We start from the raw sequence: 26,086 nt of genomic DNA, 5'->3' as shown, positions 1-26,086 counted from the left end.
TCTCTTAAACAGTTCTTCGGTATATGCGAGGTAGTCAACATTTGCTATATAACGTACTGCTTTCTTTTGCAGCATGTATATCTTGTGCAGGTTAGTTTGAGTAGTATAGCCCCAGACAAGGAAACAGTAGTTAACATACGACATGAATATTGTGTTGTATATTATTAATTTAATCGATACGGGTAGATAGGAGCGAAATTTCGCGAGAATTCCGACGCACTTTGATAAATTGGTTAAAGAGAAGCTAATATGAGGGTCCCAGCTCATAGATTGCGGAAACTCCCAAAGCGGGCAACGATAGTAGATGGCAAGAGTGTAGAAAAGCTGCCCATGCGACCTCTGAACAAAACTGAACGCTTTGCGAAGAGTATTCCAGTAGGGTCGATGAAATGCTCCAAGAATTGATAAAAAGTCAAGGGCCGCAGCAATCGGAGCATCCGTCACGAAGGAACTTTTGTCAGTGCATAAGTAAGCCCTGACGAACCACGCTCGCAATTTTTTGATGCTAGCTTGAGTTTTGGCATTCCACCCGACGCCGCTCAGTAACACAAATCACATGGTTTCCGCCAGAACACAACCTAAGAGGGCTATTTTCCGCAAATCCAATATAGATAAGTGAGGACGAATGACATCGTATATTACAATGGGCAGCAGAAAATACCGGCCGTTGAGGACCCTCATGATGCTGAAGTCAAGGATATCTGCAGCTTGTAGGCTCCATAAACGCGTCCTAGAAGCCACGAAATGAAAAACATGGAACGGCAGAAAAATTTCAGCATAGTCGGGCGTTGGCTGTGGAATCGGAGCTGAGACTCCACTAGACGCTGTCAGAGTTAGCTGGGTAAAATCTTTAAAAAGGCTCTCCAACTTTCCAGCGTCGCCACCTTCGAATAGCCAGGTACGACGACAGTACCAGGATCGCTTCCCTCACGGCGGTGAAGGTCGCACTTAGCGCCTCGTCTTTGTCTGGTGTCGTGAGAATTTCAGTTGTAAAGAGGTCCCATAATTGTCTGATGGTCCGCACGCTCCGGTTGCATATTGGAACTCCTGTTCCAAGAACCATCATGGGAAGCGTGCAACTCTTCTGCTGCGTTTTCAATGCTGTTGTCAGACTAAGTAAGCCCTCTTGGCGACGGCTGTGGCAGTGTATTTGCCCGTGGAAAACAAGTCGTGTATAGCCCGGATGTTGTTACCACCTCTAACGATAATTTCTACTTTCTTGCTAGGAGAGTAGCCGATCGCGCCGAGGGCATCTCGCAGGTGTTTTAAATCGCAAGCATCGCTATCTAAAGCGTCGCTTTCGTTTGAGGTCGAGCACAGTGTCTCCGTGCCGCTGAGATTGAGAAACGTTGCGCACATTTTTGCATGAATTCCTCAAAGATCTTCCGCAGTAATCGTATCGTGACACTCATTCTTTAAAGAAACCAGGCTGTCTGCCATAAAAAGAGAAGAAAAAGAGTCATTGCGGCATCGAGCACTTATGCTGAGGAAAATGTGAGCAGTCACTTGGCTGTAACTAAAATTGAAGACTGAAGGAAGTATACACGTACTGCACTGACGCTAAAGCGGCGTAATAATAATAATAATAATAATAATAATTGACTTTTGGGAAAAGGAAATGGCGCAGTATCTGTCTCATATATTGTTGGACACCTGAACCGCGCCGTAAGGGGGGATAAAGGAGGGAGTGGAAGAAGAAAGGAAGGAAGAGGTGCCGTGGTGGAGGGCTCCGGAATAATTTCGACCACCTGGGGATTTTAACGTGCATTGACATCGCACAGCACACGGGCACCTTAGCGTTTTTCCTCCATAAAAACGCAGCCGCCGCGGTCGGGTTCGAACCCGGGAACTCTGGATCAGTAGCCGAGCGCTTAACCACTGAGCCACCGCGGCGGGGGCTAAAGCGGTGTAAACGAAAGCATTTCTGGCGTTCGGTTTGCTAAGAAGATCCCTGTTCTTTGTGACCAGCTTAGTGGTCGCGGAGGAGACGAAAGTATGGCGGTTCAGTATGGCTGTCAGGCATGACTTCTAGTAGTCGATGATGAACCCTGCGGCCCCGACTCTTTGTACTCCTTTCGGCAAGGTTCCTGTGACCTAGATATCAAGGTACTCCCTTCCCGCGACTTCAAACCATAGCCGGTCTTTTATGACGTCGGAGCACATGTGCGCAAAGAAATTCCGGCAGGCACTTACGGTGGCGTTCCCGTATCTTGCTGCATCCGGAGCGTCATCCGGGCAGCAGAAGAAATTTCCTCCGGCCTTGGCGGATGCGCGTTGCTGTCTAGCGGTTGCTGAAGTAGTTGCTGAGTGCTGCGACGGCTACGAGGACCGCGGCTAAGATCACAAGCACACACCTGAACACAAGGATTCGCAGCCTGTACTCCTCGGTTGTTATAAAGGTGCTCAATCTCGGTAGGAATATGGTCCGCAGAGTCTGGAAGGGTGACCTGGTAGGTTCGGGCGTCTGTGCTTGAATCGCCTTGACACCTCCTCTAGTGTGTTTTTCTTGTTCTAAGCCGACGCCTCCACGTGCCGAAGCGAGACGGGTAGTAGTTTTTTTTTCTATTGGGAGAATTTGCGTTAGTCACCGGCTTATGCAGAAGGATGGGAATAGAGAATATTAATTTCTAATGAATAATGTATACAAGCGACACATACCACTCATCTATGGTGATTAGTGACGTACCCAAGACAACAAAAACGCCAACGTCCAACCAAATAAACGCAAGAAAGGCGATGTAAAGCTGCTATTACTAATCGAGTTTATTTGGCCTTTTTCTCACCTTCAAACATCACTGTTACTTAATTCAAATAGATCATTTAAACTCCAAAGCGCTAAGGATCCCTTTCAATGGAAAACCCGGCGCAGTATTTGGCGTTGACGTGTTCACAAAATTGGGCTTGTTCAGGAAGGCCGTCACATCAAACCAAATCACAGCGATCTAGTTAGCGCTCCTTCTCTCGAGAGGTGGGAGACCGTGCTGGCTAACTTTGACCCCAGAACGCAAGTTCTAGCAGTAGAGTGGAGTCATGATCCGGGCTCGCTAACCCTCCACCACTTAGGAACGCTCGTGCGCCTTTGTTAAAGGAGGCCTTCTGTGTCTTGTGGTAAATAAAAATAGTAGAAAATAAAAATCAGTAAAACAAACAGCAGTGTCCGTGTCTGCTATGCGGTACGCAAAGTGGACCCCAGGAGGTAGAAGGGACCCTTAAAGACATTGCGTCAAACACTTAAGGCGTAATTTAAATTTCCCCTGATTTTGTGGGGTAATATTATGGGTATCTTATCTTCTTACATCTGCAGTCAATCCTTAAAGAACTGCTAGCCACCACCAGGTCATAGCCAGTCACCTTTGTGGGCACGATGTCTCGAGGGCAGCAACAAGGGGAACTATATAACTATGTATGGCATAGCAGCTATCCGAGACTAGACCTCAATTTTCGAACTTTTTGTCAGTTTAAGAGATTTTAGCACTTTTCTGCGTTGTGTTCTAATCGCGCGGTAATCTGAGGGTCGCCGCCCACTGGGAAAAGCGCGTCGAGCAATCTCACTACACTTACTGTTGTAGCAGCGACCAAGTTTTCCTAAATGTGCAAGGCCCCGTCTAGACGGTTGCAGTCCTGCGTCTATTGTTACTTAAGGAGGCTGCTTGTTCTTAGATATGGTCTAATATTCGGGTCATGGTTCCTTTAAGCTTGCGGTTGTGTTTTGCAATCATCCAATTCTTTTCTGCTTTTGGAAGCCCGGCCAGAGCTGAAGCAGTTTGCTGTCTACTTAACCGGCCTCCAAGGTCGTGGGAGGTTCCTTGGTGAAATGAGCTATATTCTCGTGTAGCTGTGCTACTCAAGTCGGGCAATTTATGGAACTTGGCCGTTTGTTTTCGTCGCGGAGTTTTCTGAATAAAGTTTAGTCTAGTTTCTGGGGATTTACCATCCCAAAGTCGCGCGGGCTGTGAAGGACGCTGTAGTAAGGGCTCGAGAAATTTCCACCATCTTGGGTTCTTTAGCCTGCGCTGACAGCGACAGTACTCGGATTTCAAGAAATTTGACCACCGCGGCTGGGATGGAACCCGCGTGTTTCGAGCCAGCAGCCGAGCGCCATAAACACTGAGCCATCCCAGCGGCTTTTTCTAAATAAAGCCGAGTCATTTACGGGTTTGAGCTGAAATTTGGGTCTGAGGTTTCGAGCCTGGCATATTATCGTGAGAATAAAGTAATCGCTGCTAAGAGAAACCTCTGTGTTGTTCCCGGCGCTTGACCTGAAGTTATTTGTTAGTGTGAGATCTGGGCACGTGTTTCTGCTCTCACTGATGCCCGGGCGTGTGACACGAGTGACGTTGGTGAGGTGAATCAGCTGCTGCTGTTGTCTAAAGTCCCACAAGTGCTTGCCTTTAGAAAAGGAGCTCCCATACCACCAGTCTATGTAGGAAGCCTTCAAATCTCCCACCATTAAAAGCGGAGTGTTCCCGGCCATATCTAAAGTGTTTGTTACTGCAGCGAGGAGGTTTGGTTTGTCATGCGGGTAGCTAAAGTCGTTCAGTATGAAAAGGAAAGGCTGTCCTAATTTCCTGGGGAGAAGCTAGCTGACAGAATCTAATCCTTATCTACCTCACAAGGATCATGTGAATCATTATTATGATTGCGTTTGGGCATAACCTCTTTGGTTCCGGGCGTAGTATGGTGTGTTAAGAGCGGATTCTATTGAATTAACTTGGGTTAGGGTATACTGTCTTGGATTAAGAAAGAAGTGCGCTGGATTAAATTGGCTTAGAGACTACAGTGCATTAATGGTAGATAACAGTGGATTTTTGGGTAAATTAAAAGGAAGTCATTAATTTCTCTTTCACAGCACTTAATTCCTTAGTGCCTTCAGAAATGTTTCCTTAATGTATACCTACCCACGTGTACTCCACACATCAAGACTGTCAACGGCCATATTAACGCGACAGCGTTAACGGCCCCGTGGTACAGAAAAGCCAGTGTCGTCGGCGTCGCCGGCGTTGGCCGTGAGCGAAAAATCGCAGAAGCATTGTTACAGAAATGCGAGTAGGAAACTGGTAGCGTTGAGTCGAACCATGGCCTGTGAGTAGTCAATGGAAAAATTTCAGAGCACCGCATTCGTTTTCCCCGCATCGCCGACGCATTCATTGGCCCAACCGTGCCACGTGACTTTCGGGTACCATTTGCCTTCCACTCGCCGGGCGGGCCGGCTGAGTTAAGAGCACAGACAGCGCAGGTTACCTGCGTTTCTTTTTGTTTCGATTGTTGCGCTCGCGTTTGACTGCAAGGAAATCATGCCTGGCAGCGGCGCCTTCGGATGCAGCAACCGAACCGAGTCTGGAAAGACTGTTCTCGATTTTGACCGGGAAAAAATACCGAAAGCGTCGTTCTTCGTTGTTTCGCAGAATCGGCCGGAAGAACTTCAAGCCTACAAAAAACACCCGCGTGTGCGAGGTAAGTACACCTTGATTGTGCTTTTCGGTACTGTTCTAGAATATACTATAGCGAAGTGCAGGCAGTGTTAGCGATGCTACGGAAATAGGAATTCAATGCAGGGATCGTTAGCGCCTTGCACGCCTGACACGCGGGTACACGTGTACGCGTTTGTTGCTCAACACACGGAAGGACTCTACTCAAACAAATGCAAAAATTGTGATGCGAAAGCCGATCTAAATCATATGTTCTGGAACTGCCCGCAGTCTCTACCCGCGAGTCACTTCATTACCGACTCTGCTCATTGGGAGGCTCTATTGCTCAGCCCCGACCCGGGGATACAGATCAAGCTCCTCCAGCTGGCTGAAGACGCCGCCGCTGCCCAAGGGATAGCGGCCGCCGTTTAAGCGGGGGGCGACTTCGTGTCGCTCCTCTATATCCGCTGGAAATAAAGTTTCACAACCAACCAATCAACACACGCGACTATTCCGTGCACGTGGCACGCGAAGGCACACTTGTCACGCGAGAATTCTGCGTCCTCACGTGGACCAGCTACTCGCATGATTTCTACGCGGTCGTGAGCGCGCTCTTCCCTCGAGTCACTCGATCCATGGCACTTGTTTTTCGCAGACCGTGAAGATCACAGTCAATTAAAACATGGCCAGTGCATGTCGTGCGTCCTCATAACGGCCGCTTGCTGTGCAGTTGTGTTGGCACAGTTAGAAAAAGAGAAATGGGTTGAATGTTAGCAATTCATGAAGCTGCGTGTTTGCAGCCACATGCGCGTTTATATCCCAAATGAGCTATTTCAATTGTCTCACTGCCTAAACTTCTAAACCTTTATAACGTACTCTTCGTCTCTTAAGTTTGGTCTTTCAACATATTATTACAGCTATCTTTCATTTTTTTTTGTTCCACATGTCTGAGACAGGGCTTCATTCAAAAAAGCCTTGGGAGCCTCCTTGTGCAGCCCAGCGTTAGGGTGACCAGCATCACACTTCTAACCATACAACAAACATTTGCAGGACCACTTTTGTGCTGAAGACATTGGGAAGCCTAGAGTGGATGGGAAGAAAAGGCTAAAGTACAGAGCTGTGCAACGCATTTTTGCTACCGTGTGCAAAAAAAAAAATCAGAAAGCCACCATTCGCCCGCCTTCTTAGTTCACCAGCAAACAACTTGGCTGAAGAAGAGGCTCAGCCTGAATGGGGAAAAATTGCTAATAGGTTTTCCCCAAATGAAAACTTGTGTTTCATGCTTGCACTGTAGCAGTGGTTTATCGGGCGGTTGTCATGTAGCCACATATAAAGCAAAACGGACAATTTCGTACCTGATCCTATACTGGCGTTCATCTTGTAACTTTTTTTACGATTTGAATCATGGCCTGATACGATGACCAAACAAAAAAAACATCAAATATTTCATTCGCACTGCCTTTTAAGTGTAGTACTTACAAGTAATGTGGTTGCATATGTGGGTACAAAAAGTGTTGGAAACAAAAAAAATTGCTATGAAAACTTTTGCAGCTCCTGACAGCATACCAGATGATCTGAACTCTTCAATAGAGCCCCAGGATTGTGCTGAATCTGCTGATGTGGCACAAAACTCCTGCAGGGATTGTTTTCCACATAGTGCAGCAAATTAAGCATTAGTGGGATTGTTAACGGAGACTACCCAAAAAGCCACAGGCATTCAATATATGTGCCATCCGACTTCCCTAGCACAGAATTGGCCAGATTTGAAAAGAAAGCGGAACCAGCTTACAGTGATGAGCCAGGTGTCAAGAATAAATGAGGCAGAAAAAAATAAATATTGCAAACTGAAATAATATCTTCTTTGCCAGACTATGGAGGCTGAACTTAGCATGGAACATCATATGTGACCAAATTCAATGCATATTTCACACCCAACACACGGCCGTTGTTGTTAGAGAACTATAATACCCTAATTTTATTGCTTGTTTTCTTTTGTCAAACGATGCGTTTGACATCAGAATACATAGGCTACCGGGTTGTATTGGCCTATTACCGCTAAATAATTTAGAATATAAGGTCTTCTCCCATGCTGTTTCGATTTCATCGACCGAACAATAACTGTGATGTCAAGTTAATGTTCTGGTCACGTGATCAACTAAAAATTATTATAATCGCTGATATGTAGTTTTAATTCACTACGACATTTAATCCAGCCTTTTCCAAGACCTGGAACGACAAAAAATGACCTCTCAGCGATTATATTAGTTTTTCTAGTGGGTCACGTGAATAAAACATCAACTTGACGTCACAGTCGTCGTTCGGTGAAACAGGAAAAGCGTCAAGAAGAAATTCAATTATAGATTATTTAACGCTTGCGCACAAATACCACAGGCTGCTCCATGTATACGAATGTCTAATGCATCGTTTCAAACCAGAAAACACGCAAGGAAAACGGTGGTGTCTATAGTCCTTTAAGGGTACTAAAGACAGTGTACCAAGGCCATATTACAAAAACACGTCAGCCTTTTCAGCCTGAGACAAACAAAACGTGGCATAATGGTACCCCGCTGTCAATTTTTAGTACAGTGCAACAACATACTGATATGGACACAATGTATGCTTGAAGAGCTAGACCATTCACAAAGTTACAGCTCACTTCACAGTTGACATAGCTGCACGCATGCCAACACTTTTTGATCTGCACTTAGTTCTGTGCTGCTTTCCTTTGCAGCATTTCATTTTTGAACGCAGTGCAAAGCGCAACCTACACAACAAAAATTCACGCACAACTTTGTCTGCAACATTGCGACATGCCGGAGAAACAGTGAACGTAGGATCCACGGCTGCAACGAGGATTCTGACTTGATGAACGTTTGCTTTTCCCAAGACAAGAGACTTCATTCTCCCTGATGTATGTCTCTGCACGCTCTATGAAGTGCTTAACATTTTCGGATGGTGTGCAAAGAGATTGCTTCTCAGGAACGTATCCTTGAGTGCCAAAGGCGTCTTTTCATTCTTTGCAGCTGAGCCAATAGAGCTTTGCAGCTTTTACAAAGCTAGTGCTTTTTCATGATCTTGCGTGCCACATAACCAGCGACATACTGTAGAGACTGCTGTTCTTCAGGCTCGAGGTCTACTACTTCCTCTGGCACATTTATATTCTCTAGGTCTTCAGCCAAGTCAGGTTGGCAGGAAAAGAAAATCTGTTAGCTGAACAGAGTCATAAATGTCCTAAGAGCCATGCCTGCTTGGATTGAAAAATTGTGCCAGGACAATGACTTTTAAGGTGTACTTGAATTCCCGTGCCCTGGGCACGGGCGACTTAACTCTTATCGCGCTAAATGGGTTCTCGAGTGCTTCTTGGAAGAGGCGACGCAACAGCAGAAACTTAAGATTTTTGCTTTGCACATACTGTTCGCAAGTGCAGTTGTAATCATGATTATACCGGCCTGGACAGGCTTCCATGCTGCATTCGTCTTTCCTTTGTCAATGATGCAGAGGTTCCTGAAGGCCTCCATGAAGTCACTCAGGAAGGTCACAGCTTCTCAGCTGCTATAGGTACTTCATGGAGACCTGCAGAAGAAGCAAATGATCATTGTCATTTTACATGTGTCGGCTAATACAGCATATTTATGTTTGCGAGTGCCTGCCTCTCATAAAATGCCCTCACATAGGGGCTCTTCAGTTTTATGAATAAATACAACTGTAAAACCATATTTGTACTTACTTGAGCTGAATCTTATACATGAATCACATTGCAGTATACAATCTTCATTGCAGATGCCGAAGTCACATTTTTCAAATAATTAAAATTCATTGTGCACGCTATGTGGTGAACAGCAATATAAGACGATGTGAGACTGTTATACAGCAACTTACCTCTTTGGATGTCAACTTGTTCTTCCGCAGCGTGGCGTCGTCTAGGAGGATACTTTGTTGCCGAACCAGGTGCCCGCTCAAGTTCTTCAGCAGGTGGGGTGCGTCCGCAAGAAAATGGAGGCTACGGTCTTTTCCACATGGATGGGGATAGGTGGTAATTGGGCGACCATATTCTGTGGCCATGATTCCACGCAGCCTCCAATGGCTTGATTTCCTCGACCCATGTCTGATGTAATGCAGGCTACCGATAGACCGATGCTTTCACAGCGCCTGATGATTTCAAATAGCAAGTCCAATACCTTGGCTGCATCAAAGGATTCAGCTGAAATGAAAATAAAAATCCTGAATCTGTTCATTTATAATTGCAGATTGCACTCATAGAGATATGCATACTTATGCTGCATTTATTGCATTATGCTTTTATTAGTGGTGCCTCTCACCCGCTCCACACTTGGCTGGCACACAGGTAACACAGCAGAGCACAAGGACAAGTCGATAACTACTTTCTTAAAGCCTTGCTTCATTTTTCATTCTACCTTCTTTCACTCATCAGCCGCTTAAGATAATTAGCACGCAAGAATTCTAAGTACCAGCGACGACAGCATGTCACCAGTAGTTATGCCAAGGATCCTGCTTTAGTTGTGCGAGACATCACTTCATATACCTATGAAGTCTACACAGTACGGACAACTCATTTCGGCTTTATTCTGTGGGTTGTCATTGTCTGTGACACTAGGTGGTCTTAACGAACACCAACTCCACTTTCTGTAAGCCTCCCCTGTGCATTAGCTCGCTACCATCCAAGAAAAAGTAGGCAGCTCAGTAAAGATTTTAGGAAGAACGTTGCCACTCCATGTTACATACCACTGGCACGCAATTCTTTAAGAATTGGCCAAATAGTCTCTATTGTTATGCTTATACCAAAAATGAAAATATTGTGTTTTCCCCAACGTTACTTGCAAACATTCACTTAATGATGTAACTTTCAACTGCTACTTACCTGTGAAATGATATGCGACGGTCTGCTTCTATCTTAATGCAATTCCACCAAGCATGGAAATCAAAGCATGTGTCGCCAGTACAGGCTCTGCACTTGGGTCCGAGGAGGGGAGAGTGGGGCGGCCTGAAGAATATTTAAAGAATGTTTATTTGGGGCATAGCAGTGCAGAGCTGTCTAGAATACATTACAAAGCAAGCATGGAGTATGCTTTATTAGCACACGAAAACATCAAAAATAGAATGAAAACAAATGTTGGTCTGTTGGGTTTAGTAGCACATAAGCATCTAAGGCTGTCATGCGCCAAGCTTAAGTGAGTTAAGTTGGACACCACTTTGATTAATTTGTTTATGAGATATCTAAAACTACAAAAATATAAGGTATCCCAAAGATGCTTTAATGGCTTTATGTGTACCTGTCCACACACACTTAGCCATTAATCTTTAGATATTGTAATTAGCGCAGTTCAAAAATTAGTTTCATTTTATTTTTGTTTCCACACTATTACATTAAGTATCACAAGCCAGTGCTCATTACTGCATTGGTTTGAGCTGCAAGAGAACTACACTGGCTGATATGTAAACATCAGACCGCATTTGTTTTTCATGAAGCCTTACCGATGACAGAGCGTGTTGTAATATCATAGTCCAAGCCAGTTGTCAGTTGGATTTCATCCAACATTAGGACTGCATAACGCCCTTCAGAGTTGAATCTTGCGTATGTCACTGCGTATGTCAAGTGCGTATGTCACTTTATGCTGACGACATCTGTATTTGAATTACTGGCTACCAACACAAGCGATTAGCCCTGATAGCTCGACAGGCTATACTTTCGGCTCAAGCTAACCTTCAATGTGTGGGGTTGTCTCTGTCAGTGGACAAATCCGGCTTTATTCTGTTTCCAGGTGTAGGAAGACGTCAAGCGCGGTTGAAGATAGACCTCAGTCACTCTTGCATCCGTCAATTCAACCACGCGCGTTTCCTGGGCGTCATTATTGACTCCCGTCTACAGTGGCGAAAAGTTGTAGACGCGATTGTTTCATCTTTATCTTCTCGTCTCAAAGTGATCCGTAGAATTGCACGTGAGCAATGGGGAAACCATCCTTCTTCAATGGTCAAACTTCATGAAGCGCTGGGGGCCAGCCGGATAATGTATCAATTACCTTTAATTTCCCCCTCGGCATCACAACTTGAGCGTCTCGAAGTTGTCCACAGAAAGGGCCTAAGAGCCATTGGAGTCCCCCAGGCGGCTGCGAATAAGGCAGTACTTCATGTGTCCCTATCGAAACATCTTAGCCTTATCGCTTCTCAGAGACTGTTAATGCATCTTGACCGCTTAGGAGAGACGGTAGCCGGGCGATCCCTTCTTCAGCGGCTCTGCAAGAGATATGAGTTGAAGGCTTACTTGGCACTCAATACTCTTAGTTCTTTAAGCATTAATGTCCGAAGGCAAAGGAAACGGTTGAAACCCCCCTCGTCTTTTCCGACCCTCGACTGTAAAGTCACAATTCCCCATGTCAGCGAAAAGCCCAGCTCTCCTTTGGCAGCAACGCGTTCGCTTGTGCTGGAATACTTGGAAACAGAGTATGCCTGCCATCTTCAAATTTTCACGGATGGTTCTGTGGACAAGGTCAAACAAATCTAGCGCAGCGGCTTTTTACATTCCTTCTTTGGACTGTAAGTGGTTCGTACGCTGTACTGCTGTCGTATCGTCCACAACGGCTGAAAGTGTTGCTATTGAGGTGGCTTTACGGAAGTTACGGTCTTGTCCGGCTCAACCTGTGGCAATCCTAACTGATTCAAAATCTGCCCTTCAGAGGTTAGAGCGCGGATTCCTTACTGACGCCTTGCCTAAAAGCTCTCTGCGCTTGGTGCAGAATCTGCACAGCAGAGGCTTTACTCTACATTTCCAGTGGGTGCCCTCTCACATAGGAGTCAACGGTAATGAGGAGGCAAACAGTCTCGCCCATAAAGCTTTCTCAAGGATTCCATCGAAAAAAGTACCTCAAGATGGGAAAAGTCACTGCAGGAAAACGGTGCTCGATCACTTTAGTACCCTGTGGAGTACGTCCCACAAGCCATGTGTGACCAAGGGACCGAGAAGATCTCAGGCGACCCTTCTACATCGAATTCGCACGGCCTCTGCTCGCACTCCTGCATGGATGCGTAAGACCGGCATAGCATCGTCTCCGCTCTGCTCTTTATGTGGTGTGTGCGGGGATATCGAACATTATATTATGTACTGCCCAGAGTACAACGCGGAAAGCCATGTGATGTTCGCTTCCTTCAAGATGACAGGAACCCGTCAGAGCACAGTGCAGGACAATGTGGAAACCAGACATGCAGAAGGGAGGCTGGTCGCCTTCTTTTAACATTTTTGGAGAACACGGATCTTGTTTTTAAATGGTGACAGCAGGAACGGGCTATGGCCTACTGTGATTGAATGTGTGCGTAGATGGTGTCTTCCGGAGTGGACTACTTTATACTGTGAGTGAATGTGCGTATGGAGTGTGGCACTACAATGGCCTATGTTCTACTGTGACTGAATATGTGCATAGATGGTGACTTCTGGAGTGGACTGTGATGTGAACTGTGTGGATTGTTTGTGTGCATAGATGGTGACTGCGGGAGAGAATGTGTGCTATTATAAGAGACAGTGCGCTTAGTGGGGTAGATGCGACATTGTTACTATCGAAGGGACGCTGCGGTGGAGCAATTGCCGGCAGACAAAGCAAGGCTAACCCCACCTGTAGCATTCCACACCTCAACCTCAACCTCAATCTTGAATGTTGCCACTTTTGATGCCAAAGCTAGAAACACTTCCTCAAGAATACCCAGAATGACAAGAAAAGAGCCTTTTAGTATGTTTCATAGCTTCAAAATTAGCCCAATGGTATTGTAGAAAGCGTAGTTACAGTGTATCCATTCTAACAAACATGCATGCTGGAATGATCACTGCTACGTTTCTTTTATATTCTAAAGTGCAAGCTTCAGCCCAGTTGTTTCAAACAACCTCCCTGGTCACTTACAGAGCCTTTATAAATCTTTTCTAAAAAGATCAGTGCAAGCTTTCTGCTGCCACTCAATATTTGTAGCTATGATTGTTATGTGAACATCAGTGAAGTCAATAGCTAGTCCTGAGTCGCACCTGCAATTTGGAAAATGTTTGTTATAGAGCTGCAAACATTGCTGCATACCTGAGATAAACTTGATATCTTCAATATGTTTTTGAAGTGTGCGTTCAGCAGGGAGCGGCCAGCCAGCACCGGTCAGGTACCCTAATCCTCTTCCTCCACAGGCAAGTCTGACCTTCAGAGGCTGCTGGATTGTGTTCTGAGTCCATGATGACACTCGAATTGTTCCCTTTTGCAGGAAATGGAGCTGATCTTCTGCAAGCAGTCCACAAAATGATCTTCTCAGTGGATCACACTGCATTTCCGCCCATGCACGCTGTTTTCTTTCCAAGTTAAGTTGAAGCTTCAGTACGTCAACTTCACTGAACATGTTGGGAGGTGCATCCTCTATAACATCAGAGGATTTGGGCACTTCTGTTGCCACATCAGCAGATTCAGCCTGATCCTGTGGCTCTTTTGAAGAGTTGAGATCATCTGCTATGCTGTCAGCAGCTGGAAAAGTTTTCATAGCGATTTTTTTGTTTCCAACACTTTTTGTACCCACATATGCAACCACATTACTTCTAAGTGCTACACTTAAAGTGCAGTGCCAATGAACTAATTGATGTTTCTTTGTTTGGTCACCGTATCAGGCCATGATTCAAATCGTAAAGAAAGTTACAAGATGAACGCCAGTATAGGTTCAGGTACGAAATTGTTCGTTTTGCATTATATGTGGCTACATGATAACCGCCCGACAAGGCACTGCTGCAGTGCATGTATGAAACACAAGTTTTGATTTGGGGGAAACCTATTAGCAAGTTTTCCCCTTCAGGTTGAGCCTCTTCTTAAGCCAAGTTGTTTGCTAATGAATTAGGAAGGCGGGCGAATGGGGGCTTTGAGATTTTTTTTCTGGCACACGGTTAGCAAAAAACGCTTGGCACAGCTTTATACTTTAGCCTCTTCTTCCCATCCACTCTAGGCTTCTCAAAGTCTTCAGCACAAAAGTGGTCCTGCAAATGTTTGTTGTATGGGTAGAAGTGTGATGCTGGTCACCGTAATGCTGGGCTGCCCAAGGAGGCTCCCAGGGCTTTCTTGAATGAAGCCCTGTTTCAGACATGTGAAAAAAAAATACAGATAGCTGTAATAATAAGTTGAAAGACCAAACTAAAGAGACGAAGAGTACGTTATAAAGGTTTAGAAGATTAGGCAGTGATACAATCAAAATAGCTCATTTGGGATATAAACGCGCATGTGGCTGCAAACATGCAGCATCAAGGATTGCTAACATTCACCCCATTTCTATTTTTCTACCAGTGCCAACACTACTGCACAGAAAGCGGCCGTAATGTGGACGCATGACATGCACTTTTCATGTTTTAATTGACTGTGATCGTCACGGTCTGCGAAAAACAAGTGCCATGGATCGAATGACTCGAGGGAAGAGCGCGCTCACGACCGCGTAGAAATCATGCGAGTAGCTGGTGCACGTGAAGACGCGGAATTCTCGCGTGACAAGTGTGCCTCCGCGTGCCACGAGCACGGAATAGTCGCGTGTGTTGAGCAACAAACGCGTACATGTGTACCCGCGTCAGGTGTGCAAGGCGCTAACGATCCCTGCATTGAATTCCTATTTCCGCAGCATCGCTAACACCGCCTGCACTTCGCTATAGTATATTCTAGAACAGTGCCAAAGAGCACAAGCAAGGTGTGCTTGCCTCTCCCACGTGGGCGTTTTTTGTAGGCTTGAAATTCTCCCGGTCGATTCCGTGAAACCACGAAGAACGACGCTCTCGGTAATGTTTCCCGGTCAAAATCGAGAAAAATGTTTTTCCAGACTCGGCTTGGTTGCTGCATCGGAAGGAGCAGCAGCCAGGCATGATTTGCTTGCAGTCAAACGCGAGCGCGAGAATCTGAACACGAAGAAACGCAGGTAACCTGCGCTGCCTGTGCTCTAACTCAGCCGGCCCGCCCGGCGAGTGGAAGGTAAGTGGCACCCGAAAGTCACGTGGCGCGGTTGGGCCAATGAATGCGTCGGCGGCGCAGGGAAAACGAATGCGGTGCTCTGAAATTTTTTTCAGTGACTACTCGCTGCGTCCGACCAGCGCCGCCTCTACTTCCCCAACTAGACGAGCGGCAGGCGCTGCCATCGCGCCCTATATTAGGGGCAGTGGCGTACTTTGCTAGGCGGAGGAGGAGGGAGTGGTTTTAGTGAGCGCCGTCTGATGGCGCTACGTGCGAAGAGGAAATGTAGCGGAAACGTGCTGTGCTACTCGCTTGACTGCGAGTTCTGTAATTTCCATGCTCAATATTACTAATATTTTGACCACAATACACGTATCTAAAGCACACTTCTAAGACAACGTTGTATTCACTAGACGCGCATTTGTTCAATCCAAACACATGAATCGGCGTGGCAGAGTGGTTAGCGTGCTCGTCTGGCTACGGAAGCCCTTGTTCGACTCAACGCGACCAGGTTCCTACTCGGATTTATGTATTAATGCTTCTGGGATTTCTCGCTCACGGCTAACGCCGCCGTCGCCGACGACACTGGCTTTTCTGTAACACGGGGCCGTTAACGCTGTCGCGTTAACATGGCCGTCAGCAGTCTTGATGCGTGGTTTACACGTGGGTACGCAAGCATTAAGCAAAGATTTCTGAAGGCACTTAGGAATTATGTGCTGTGAAAGAGAAATTATTGAATTCCTTTTAATTTACCCAGAAATCCACTATTACCTAATATAATTCACTGTAATCTCTAAGCCAATTTAATCCAGCGCACTTCATTTTTAATCCAACATGGTACACCCTAATCCAAGCTAATTCAATAGAATCCACTCTTAATCCACCATCGCTACACCCGGAATCTATTACAATGTACCTCAATCCAAATTAATCTACTCTACTGAAACAATTGAATGTGTCCATTCTTAACTCAGTCTAATCCCACTAATCCAACCCAATTTAACTGAAGCCTATGCAAAAGCCTGCAATAATGCACTTTTAATCCACTACAGTCATGCGTAATCCAAATTTTTACACCCTGCTTAATCCACCCTGCCGCAACTTACTCCGCCCTCTTGAAGGGAGCCAGGGTCCAGCTAACGCGGTACCAGACGACAGGAGACCATTCCGGACCTCAAGCAGGGAAACCAATGCAGGGCTCCCAGCGCCAGTCCTAACAGGGGAAAAAGCGAGGGCAACGAGAGTGCTCCGTTACCCGACGGGTGAGCTGGGCAGACCGGGCCTCCTGCCCCTCCCGGGGTCGCTCTGAATCCCGAGAGCGCAATCAATACCAACAAACTATCAAGCACTGCACTCGAAAGAATAAGGAATTCAAATCCTTATTGACGCATACCCTCGTCCGTGCCCAACTGACCAGTTGACGTTCCTCAGTGGTCGACGGGTTAGCGAGCCCGGATCGCGACCCAGGGGACATAAGTTCGAGTCCTGGCTCGGCCATTTTTCATTTCTTTGCCGTTGCTTTTCTGTAAGCAGAGGCACTATATACTCGCGCTGGAATGACGTCACGATTCTGTACACCAATTAATAATTGTTTAGCGACGTCATATCGCTACTGTATTCATTGTAAAACATTTCATTCGCCGGAAAGAGCTTGCTAAGAGGTCACATTAAGTGGTCGAGAGTACATAGCCCTCGATGACTTTGTCAGCCCACTCCGCTGCTAGAACTTACGTTAAGGGGTCAGAGCTAGCCAGCACGGTCTCCCACCGTTCGAGAGAAGGAGCGCTAACTAGATCTCTGTTGTAATTTGCGATGATTTGTGGATTTTGAATTACCGTCACAACACGATTTGGTTGTGATGTGACGGCCTTCCCGAACAAGCCCATTTTTGTGGACACGTCAATGCCAAATGCTGCGCCGGGTTTTCCACTTAAACATCCTTAGCGCTATGGCGTTCAAACGATCCATTTGAATTAAAGGAACAGTGTTGTTTGAAGGTTAGAAAAAGGCCTAATTATCTCGATTAGTAATACCAGCTTTTCATCGTCTTTCTTGCGTTTATTTGGTTGGACGTTGGCGTATTTGTTGTCTTGGGTACGCCACTAATCACCATAGATGAGTGGTATGTGTTGCTGGAATGCATTATTCATTATAAATTAATGTCTTCTATCCCCATCGCCCTGCATAATCCGGCGACTAACGCAAGATCGCCCAATAGAAAAAAACTACAACCCGTCTCGCTACGGCACGTGGAGGCATCGGCTTAGAAGAAGAAAGTGCAAAGAAGAGGAGGTGTCATGGCGAATCAAGCAGCGACGCCGGAACTTACGAGCTAGCCCTTCCAAACTTGGCGGACTATAGTCGTGCAGAGATTGAGCACTTTTGTAACAACTAAGGAGTCCAGGCAGCGATTCCTTTTCTTGAGCTGTGTGTTTGAGATCTTAGCCGTGGTCTTCGTAGCCGTCGCAGCACTCAGCAACTACTTCAACAACCGCTAGAGCAAACAATGCGGCTCCGCGGAGCCCGGAGGAAATTCCTTCTGCTGCCCGGATGACGCCCCGGATGCAGCAATATACGGGAACGCAACCGTAAGTCCCTGCCGGAATTTCTTTGCGCACGTGTGCTCCGACGTCATCAAGGGCGGCTATGGTTTCAAGTGGCGGAAAGGAAATATCTTGAAAAGATCTAGGTCACAGGGACCTTGCCGAAAGGAGTACAGAAATTCGGGGCGGCAGGGTTCATAATCGACTACTACAAGTCATTCCTTACAGCCATACTGAACCGCCATACTGTCGTCTCCTCCGTAGCCACCAGGCTGGTCAACAAGAACTGGGATCTTCTTAGAAAACTTAACGCCAGAAACGCTTTCGTTTACGCCACTGTAGCGTCAGTGCAGTACATGTAGGCTTCCTTCAGTCTTCAATTTTAGTTACAGCCAAGTGACTGCTCACATTTTCCTCAGCATAAGTGCTCGATGCCGCAATGACTCTTTTTCGTCTCTTTTTATGTCAGACAGCCTGGTTTCTTCAAAGAATGAGTGTCACGATACGATTACTGCGGAAGAACTTTCAGGAATTCATGCAAAAATGTGCGCAACATTTCTCAATCCCAGCGACGCGGAGACACTGTGCTCGACCTCAAACGAAAGCGATGCTTTAGATAGCGATGTTTGGGATTTAAAACACCTGCGAGATGCCCTCGGCGCAATCGGCTACTCTCCTAGAATGAAAGTGGGAATTATCGTTAGAGGACGCAGTAAAATCCGGGATAAACACGACTTGTTTTCAACGGTCAATTACGCTGCCACAGCCGTCGCCAAGAGGGGTTACTTAGTCTGGCACAGCGTTGCAAGCGCAGCGGATACGTTGTACGCTTCCAAAGATGGTTCTTGGGAACAGGTGTTTCAATATGCAACCGGAGCGTGCGGACCGTCAGAGAAATATGGGACCTCTTTAAAACTGAAATTCTCACGCCACCAGACAAAGACGAGATGGTAAGTGTGACATTCCCCGCCGTGAGGGAAGCGATCCTGGAATTGTTGTCGTAGCTGGCTATTCTAAGGTGGCGACGCTGGAAGGTTGGAGAGCCGTTTTATAGATTTCGCCCAGCTGACTCCGACAGCGACAAGTGGAGTCTCAGCTCCGCTTCTACAGCTAACGCCCGACTTCGCAGAAATCTTCCTGCGGTGCCATGTCATTCACTTCGAGGCTTCTAGGGCGCGTTAGTGTGGCCTGCAAGTTGCAGATATGCATGACATCAGCATCTTGAGGATCCTCAACGGCCGGTACTTTCTGCTGCCCACGGTAATATACGATGTCATTCGTCCTGACTCATCTGTCTCGGAGTTGCGGAAGATGGCCGTCCTAGGCTGGCTCCTGGCGGAAACAATCAGGTTTGTAGTACTGAACGGCGTTGGATGGAATTCCAAACCTCAAGCTAACATCAAAAAACAGGAAGCGTGGTTCGTAAGAGCTAACTTGGGCACTGACGAAAGTTCCTTCGTGACGAATGCTCCGATTTCTGCGACCCTTCGTCTTTAAAAAATTCGTAGTGCATTTCATCGACACGACTGGAACACTCTTCGCACAGCGTTCAGTATTGCTCAGATGTCGCATGGGCAGCTTTTCTACACAATTTCTATCTACTATCGTTGTCCGCTTTGGGAGTTTCCGCAAGCTGTTCGCTATGTTAACGCGCCAATAATGTATGCCAATGATTTCGCAACCGTGTTCCATTGCTCAATAGATTCTCCAATGGCAAAGTATGGCCTTTGCTCTATTCGTGCTAGGTTAAGGCAATGATGTATTTACTCACATGACCGCTTTTGGTGTACTATGGTGAAGTCATGTGTCCAAACTTAATGAGGACTGATGCGACCTTTTTCGCTTGCAAAATCTAACTTTTCTCAGATAAATTCTTAACATCACCCGTTCATTTGTTTCCAATCAATTCTTGCTAACTATCGGAAGTAACGTGTCTAGCGCATCGGTGGTGTGGCATGTTCTGATAACACAAAACGGTTGTGTGAAGTTGTGCAGATAATATATCTTTTAGTTGCGTGTGCAAAAGAGCGCCTCGGCAATAACTTGGAGGTAAATATTCCTCGTTCAGTGAATGAGGACACCACTCGGTGCTGTAAATATTAGGGCGCTGTCTGTTCCTTAGCACCGATACTTTCCCCTCCGGCTAAATTTAATCAAATTGCGGTTACCGCTCGTCCATATAGTAATTACTGGTAAACTGGAGCATTCAATTTTTTTTCTTTTTCACATCACACTGAGCGTTCGTTGTTTAATGCGGGTGTCACTATACCATGAAAAATTATTGGATTTTAATGAATAGGAATGGCGCAGTACGTGTCTCACTGCTCGATGATCACCTAAACCGCACTATGTGGAAATGGAGGAAGGTGGCAGTGAATGAAGAAAGAGAATGAGATGCCGCAGTGGGGGGCTCCGGTTAATTTCGACCACCTGCGGTTGTTTAACGTGCACAGACATCGCACAGTACCGGGATCTCTAGCATTTCGCCTGCACTGAAATGCGAGTACCGCGGCCCTGATCGAACGTGCGTATTACGGGTCAGCAGCCGAGCGCCATAAACAATGAGCCACCGCGGCGGATTGTGTGCAGCGTCCGTGCAGGTAGTGCGTGCCTTTTGCAATGCACGGACTCGCTTACGTCGTGGTCCCTATGCCTGATCTGCCAGTATGAGTTTAGATAACAGATTTACATTTGCAATAACAAACGAAGAAGTGTCAGAACTTGTGACACGAGATACGATTTCTTGTATCAAATTTTGGGAAATATAGCTGCCTTGTTACATGCTTGCTGGTATCTGGGAAGGCGAAATTACGTGTGCTAACTGGTATACAGAGCAAGCCAGCAGCCATGCCTAACAAAATATTTTGGAATGCTCGGGAAACATTCCTCAATATTATTCCTAATAGAACAGCCCTATTGAAACACGTGCTTCCGTTGCTACTGTGGTGCAAGGGTTAAACACTCTGGTTTTGAACGTACCAGAACAGATTGAGAATCTTTTACCTAAAATGCAATCGTACGTCGTCTTTTTAACTAACAATTACCGGCACGCAAATCATCAACAGTTTTAGTTCATAGAAAACTGACGCCAACCAATAATGTTAACTTTACCCAACGTCTCGGGACCAACTCGGTCCCTTCTTCAGGGGGTGACTAAAGTGGGCCAGCAGCACCGGGTTGCTGCCTTCGCTCTCCCTTTGTTTCCTGTGGATGTGCGTTATTACGTTCCATTCTGAGACGCGCTTATCACTATGATATAACGCCACGTGACCGCACTTCTAGGCCTGCGGCTACTCCCGGCTGCACTGTGCATCTATTGGAAATATTATAGTGCTGCAACAGCGAAAGAGGAAGGCTATTGCGCATGCTGAACTATTCTAAAGGTTTCTTCTGCAGGAACTGGTCTTATCCATTTTGCCGTTCAATGTGTTGGTTCACGGTAGCTGATCTCTAATCTCTCCGAGTGAACGTCAACGTTAATGAAGCTGCAATTTCTGCGATGCTGGAGACCTTCATGCGCTTTAGCGTTTTTGGAAGAGCACTTCAGAGCTCTGAACTTTCCTTGGATTGTAAAAACTCAATCATAAACGTTACCAAAACTGCCCCCGCCATTTTCTTAGAGCCTGTCCTAGACGCCAGAGGTGATGAAAAAAATTTAATAAAAAGTTTCAAGAGGCGATTGGGTTGGGGCTCTACTGGCCTCGTCCCCTCAAAACACTAGGTGGAGCCTCCTTTCTGGGTGCCGGAGTGGCACCGCTAGCGGTTACACGTATCCGGACTTTCATGCGCGCTTCGGGTGACGACAAATTATACACCGCTCAAAATTAACGTCTAAAGATTGAAAGGCTGCACGCTTACACTCAAAATAGAAGCGCACAAAGAGCAAAGCCGTCCGCATACGCATTCAGAATGAAAAGTGGTCCGGTGGTTTCCTCGTCAACTCATGAGGACCCATTTATATGTGTTGACAGTATAATGAACACATATGGGCGTTGTTGTGGTTGGGCATCTCACCCCTTCCAGCACTCTTATTGCGTCGAAGTCGTCACGATAGCGCAGATAATTTGACAGTTCACACGGCTTCCTTGCAGGGGCAGGTCAGTCAAACAAAGGTGTCGGCGAAGTAAAGGATAACAGCTTTGTATACAGTATATACATCTGCATCGTACAACAGTTCGGCATGGAACCTGGCAGTATTGGGGCTTCTCAGACAGGGCTAACACGGTGACGAACTTAGAATACACTTAAAAAAGCAGTCTGCTTCAGGCGCTACAGCTCCGTGGATCTAAATTATTACTCTAATCCAAGAACAGAAATACCAGGTGCCGCTGGCGGACTTGTCTTTCGGTGCGAAAGAACTTCTTGGCATAGGCTTTCTGCCAGGCTGGCCGAACACTCCTTTCTGCCAAAAACGCTTGCCAACTAAAACCCTGTTTCGAAGCGAAAAGCTTCACCGCACCAGCTTTTCGAGCCGTCAGCGTGCCGTAAGTTTGGCCTTGAATGTAGCTATAGGTCATACCATGAGCATAACTAGTAATAGTCAGGTTCGACACGTGACGGCAGCTATAGCAGCGACACCAGCAGCTGTTACACTATCTCGACTCTGAGCTTGACCTTCGGTCAAGCGGGGAAGCGCCTACCGGCGTCGCATGCGCCGGTCATGAAAGTGGGTTCTGCATAAAACGCCAGTGCACTTTGATACGTTCAGGCTAACGCTAGGTGCGTTCGATGCGACGCCTGCCGTGGAGACCGCTAGTCGCTCGACCACAAGCGTAGCCAGGGAGATGCAGCTTTTCGATTTCGACCAGAGTTCACCAGAGCTGAACCACCAGCAATTTTTAAAGCAAAAAGCTTCACTACGCTAGGTAACGCAGTCGTCGCGTAGGCCGAAAGTGGCCTTCAACGACCTTCAGCCCAACCACGTTAGCCGTGTACGACCATATGTGGTACAGTTATGGTGTGGAACCCCTGACCTTGAGCCATGAACTTTAGTTGACGTTTGACCTCTGACCTTCGGTAGATCGCTGACGTTGAGTTGGCCTTTGACATTGGGTGACCTCTGACTTTAAGAAAATCCGATGGGGTGATGTGAAGCCTCCCGATGACATCTCCGATGGTGGTGTCATTATTCCATGTGATATCTCTTCATATACAAGTGCTCGTGTGTGTATATATAGAACGGCTGTCGCGAGCGTATAGCGGAGCTGCTATGGACGAGCCTCAGACACTTAGAATGGGTCCTTCTTTCTCGCTGAATTCCATGGTTAGCCAAATTAGGTTTTTGACAATTTTTTCCAACCTGGCATACTTTACTTTTTTTTGTAAAGACAAAATGCGGCGTCCTAGCGCGCAGAGCTGCCCACCGAAGGCTGCCTAGACAGCGCGAAAATGGCACCCAGTCTATGCGGCAACTGAAGGAAATCAGGAGTCTAGAAAGGAACCTAATTTGTGCTTCTGTAATGAGCTTTCGGCAATTCTGAAGCATTGTACGCCAGATTGATGTAAAATCTTTAAATTATTACAGTCTCTCGTTTTCACATGTTTCCGCATGGTTTTAATCGAAAGGTACCACGGCTCGAACCCATAAAGCACCGAATGAGAATAGCTTCACTTCGTTTGTGTCCTCTACGATAAATATGTTAAAATAGGTGCAACGACCGAAACGCGTTGTGCAACATTCGCTTTCAGAGGCATCCATTGCCTCAGACAGCAGATACCAAATAAGACCGCTCACGCTGGCTAAGTGGCTGTGGCCATCCACTGCTGATCCCAAGGTCGCGGGTTTGATCCCGGCAGCGGAGGCCGTATTTCGATGGGGGCGAAATTGATAAAAAACGTGCGTGTGTTGACCAATCTCAGCGCACGTAGAACAACATCAGCTTGTGTAAGTTGATTAGAAGCCATCCACTACCGATTCCTTCATAGATCTCGTGTCGCTTCTGCATGTTAAAGCCTAGATATTGCAAATACTATTGAAAAATAAAGGATGTATAAATTAGTGCACCTTTTTTGCAAAATCCTAACACCCTTTCTTTCATTCGACGGAAATAAGCAAGGAAAGGGGCACTTGCGGCAGTGGTACAGATACTTAAGAGAAAAAATCAGATAGGAATTACAGGAAGGGAGAATGCGGAAATACATGCGCTCGCTGACATGCATTAAGGATTACGCCTAGAAAGTTACTACTGCAAGGAAATGTAACTCTGGCATAGTGATCTTGGGTTATGCCGAGGCGCTTAAATTTTTCTGCCTATAAAAAAAAATAGATGCCATTCACTAGCCGGCGGCTTCGTCACGCTGTTCACAGACTCCTGGATCTTCAGTTCTCTGTCGGGCTGCTTATCTGCCTCTCGCTGTCGCACTTCGGGCTCTTGGTGTCTGAGACAAGTGGCTTATGCTTGTTGGCGTACTTTCGTAAAACGCTTGGATGGCGGCATACGCGGAGCATTCAAAGCAACATCCCTCCCGCCTATATCGGCTGCGGTGGATACGTTGCGATGGTGAAGGTTGTTTGAGATGGGTTAAGATGCATTTTTTCCGCGGAATGGTTGGATGTGCGCCAACCAGACAGTGCATCAAGGGTAGGGGCTGCACGTGCACACGCAGTTGTTTTTAAGAAAGAAGGCTATACTACTAATGCACGAGAAAAAAGAAACAACTGCACTCTAACCTCGAGTGTTATTCGAAAGAGTGGCGACGCAACAGAGATGCTTCGTTAACTGGTAACTTAGATAACTTAGACAGTTTGGCCATCTCCGAAGCTTCTTTTTTCATTGATGCTGCATGGAACATCCGGAACCTCCCTGACACTCCACGTGACCTGCTTTACATGGTCGAATTCAGAGATGTCGGCGTACGGCCTCAAGCCAACATCACTGCCTTACTCAGCCCGCTCTTCAATATTCCGGAAGGCGCACATATTAAAAAAAAGCAACCACGCGGGAAGTTGAGCTTCCGCAGCACGTATCTACTGGGTTAAAATGCAGTGTTCTCTGATCAATGACCTTGCTGAAAGTCGTGTTTCTGTGTCTTTATCCATCATACAGCTTTTCCACACGCTAAACAGTCCTATCAGCACGAAATGTTCACAAGGAATTCCGCTGTCTTTCATCACAGGCAGAAATCTCACGGTGTCAGACGTCATCTCAATGTCCTTTTTAAGACTGTGCGGAAGTGTCTCGGAAAAGAATAAAGCATCACGAGAGAGTACCAACCATTTCATTGTTCAATAGTTTCTCGTTGCTCCTACAGGTAGCAATTCACTGATCACAGCGCAAACATGCCTTTCGCGCGAAGGCATGTCCTAGGGCATAACATCCGCGTTCGAAGAGCACAAAAGTTTTTTGCCACCTATTGGATCTACATCCGAGAAAGTCGCTGTAGTATACTTCTGTCAAGAAGGGCCAGACTACAGGTATCTGGGTAGAGGAAGCAACGACCGGTAAGAGCCTTTCCCATCTGCCTTCTGAAGAGGTCGTACAGGTGTTCTAAGAAAAAGCGAAGATTCAGGAAACCGAATGTATCATCCCAAAATATTCGAACGATCATATCCATAAAACACAAACGAGTACTTAGTCGTCGGTTAAGCACAGCTGCCAGAAAGGGATAGTTTGTCGTTTGAAAAAAAAAACTCTGGAACAAGTTGTTGGGCAAAAGGTGCACGTCAGATTCACTAGACTTTATAAAGGGAGCAAGAAATTCTGTCGACGCATTGGCTCCCTTTCATGACACTCCAGAAAGGCTACAAAAATCCTATCTAGCGTATTTATGTAGTACTGGGGACAAAAGTTTCCGGGACACGAGTTCTAATAAAAAGGTTCATTGCAGCTCCGATCTATTATATCTGGTCGCTTGATATTGTGAAGAGAGGAAGGAGCATTTAGCCTTCAATGCCTTCATGCAATATCAGTCGACTGGGTAGCTAGGTGGAGCTGCAATAAACGTTATTCCGAAAAGTTGCGTCCGGGAAACTTTTGTCCCCAGTAGTAACTACTTCTTTGCACGATGCAACGCATGCAACTGTGTCGCAACACAGTCGAAACAAACGTATTCGAGACAAGCAGTGCTCCCAAATCATCGAAGCCTGCATTTTTAAGGCGAAAGCGTTTAAAGGCTCATACTCCCGGTCGAGATCCTGTCCGTCCCTTAAATCGCCAACCGGAAGTCACGACAACGGAAGTGA

General features: G+C 46.4%; 1 protein-coding gene across 1 annotated transcript in view; it reads left to right on the top strand.

The window, feature by feature from the left end:
- LOC144123930 (uncharacterized) overlaps positions 1–13,694 on the top strand; it is a 35,140-nt gene extending 21,446 nt beyond the window's left edge. The window contains exon 6 of the mRNA XM_077656641.1: positions 13,656–13,694. Coding sequence (XP_077512767.1) covers positions 13,656–13,694 — 39 coding nt within the window. The remainder of the gene's footprint in view (positions 1–13,655) is intronic.
- Positions 13,695–26,086: the final 12,392 nt, after the last annotated feature.

The sequence above is a fragment of the Amblyomma americanum genome, chromosome 3 (assembly GCF_052857255.1).
Source record: "Amblyomma americanum isolate KBUSLIRL-KWMA chromosome 3, ASM5285725v1, whole genome shotgun sequence".
Classification (NCBI taxonomy): Eukaryota; Metazoa; Arthropoda; class Arachnida; order Ixodida; family Ixodidae; genus Amblyomma; species Amblyomma americanum.
Note: the sequence above shows the minus strand (reverse complement) of the source record. Positions and strands in the feature narration are given on the sequence as shown.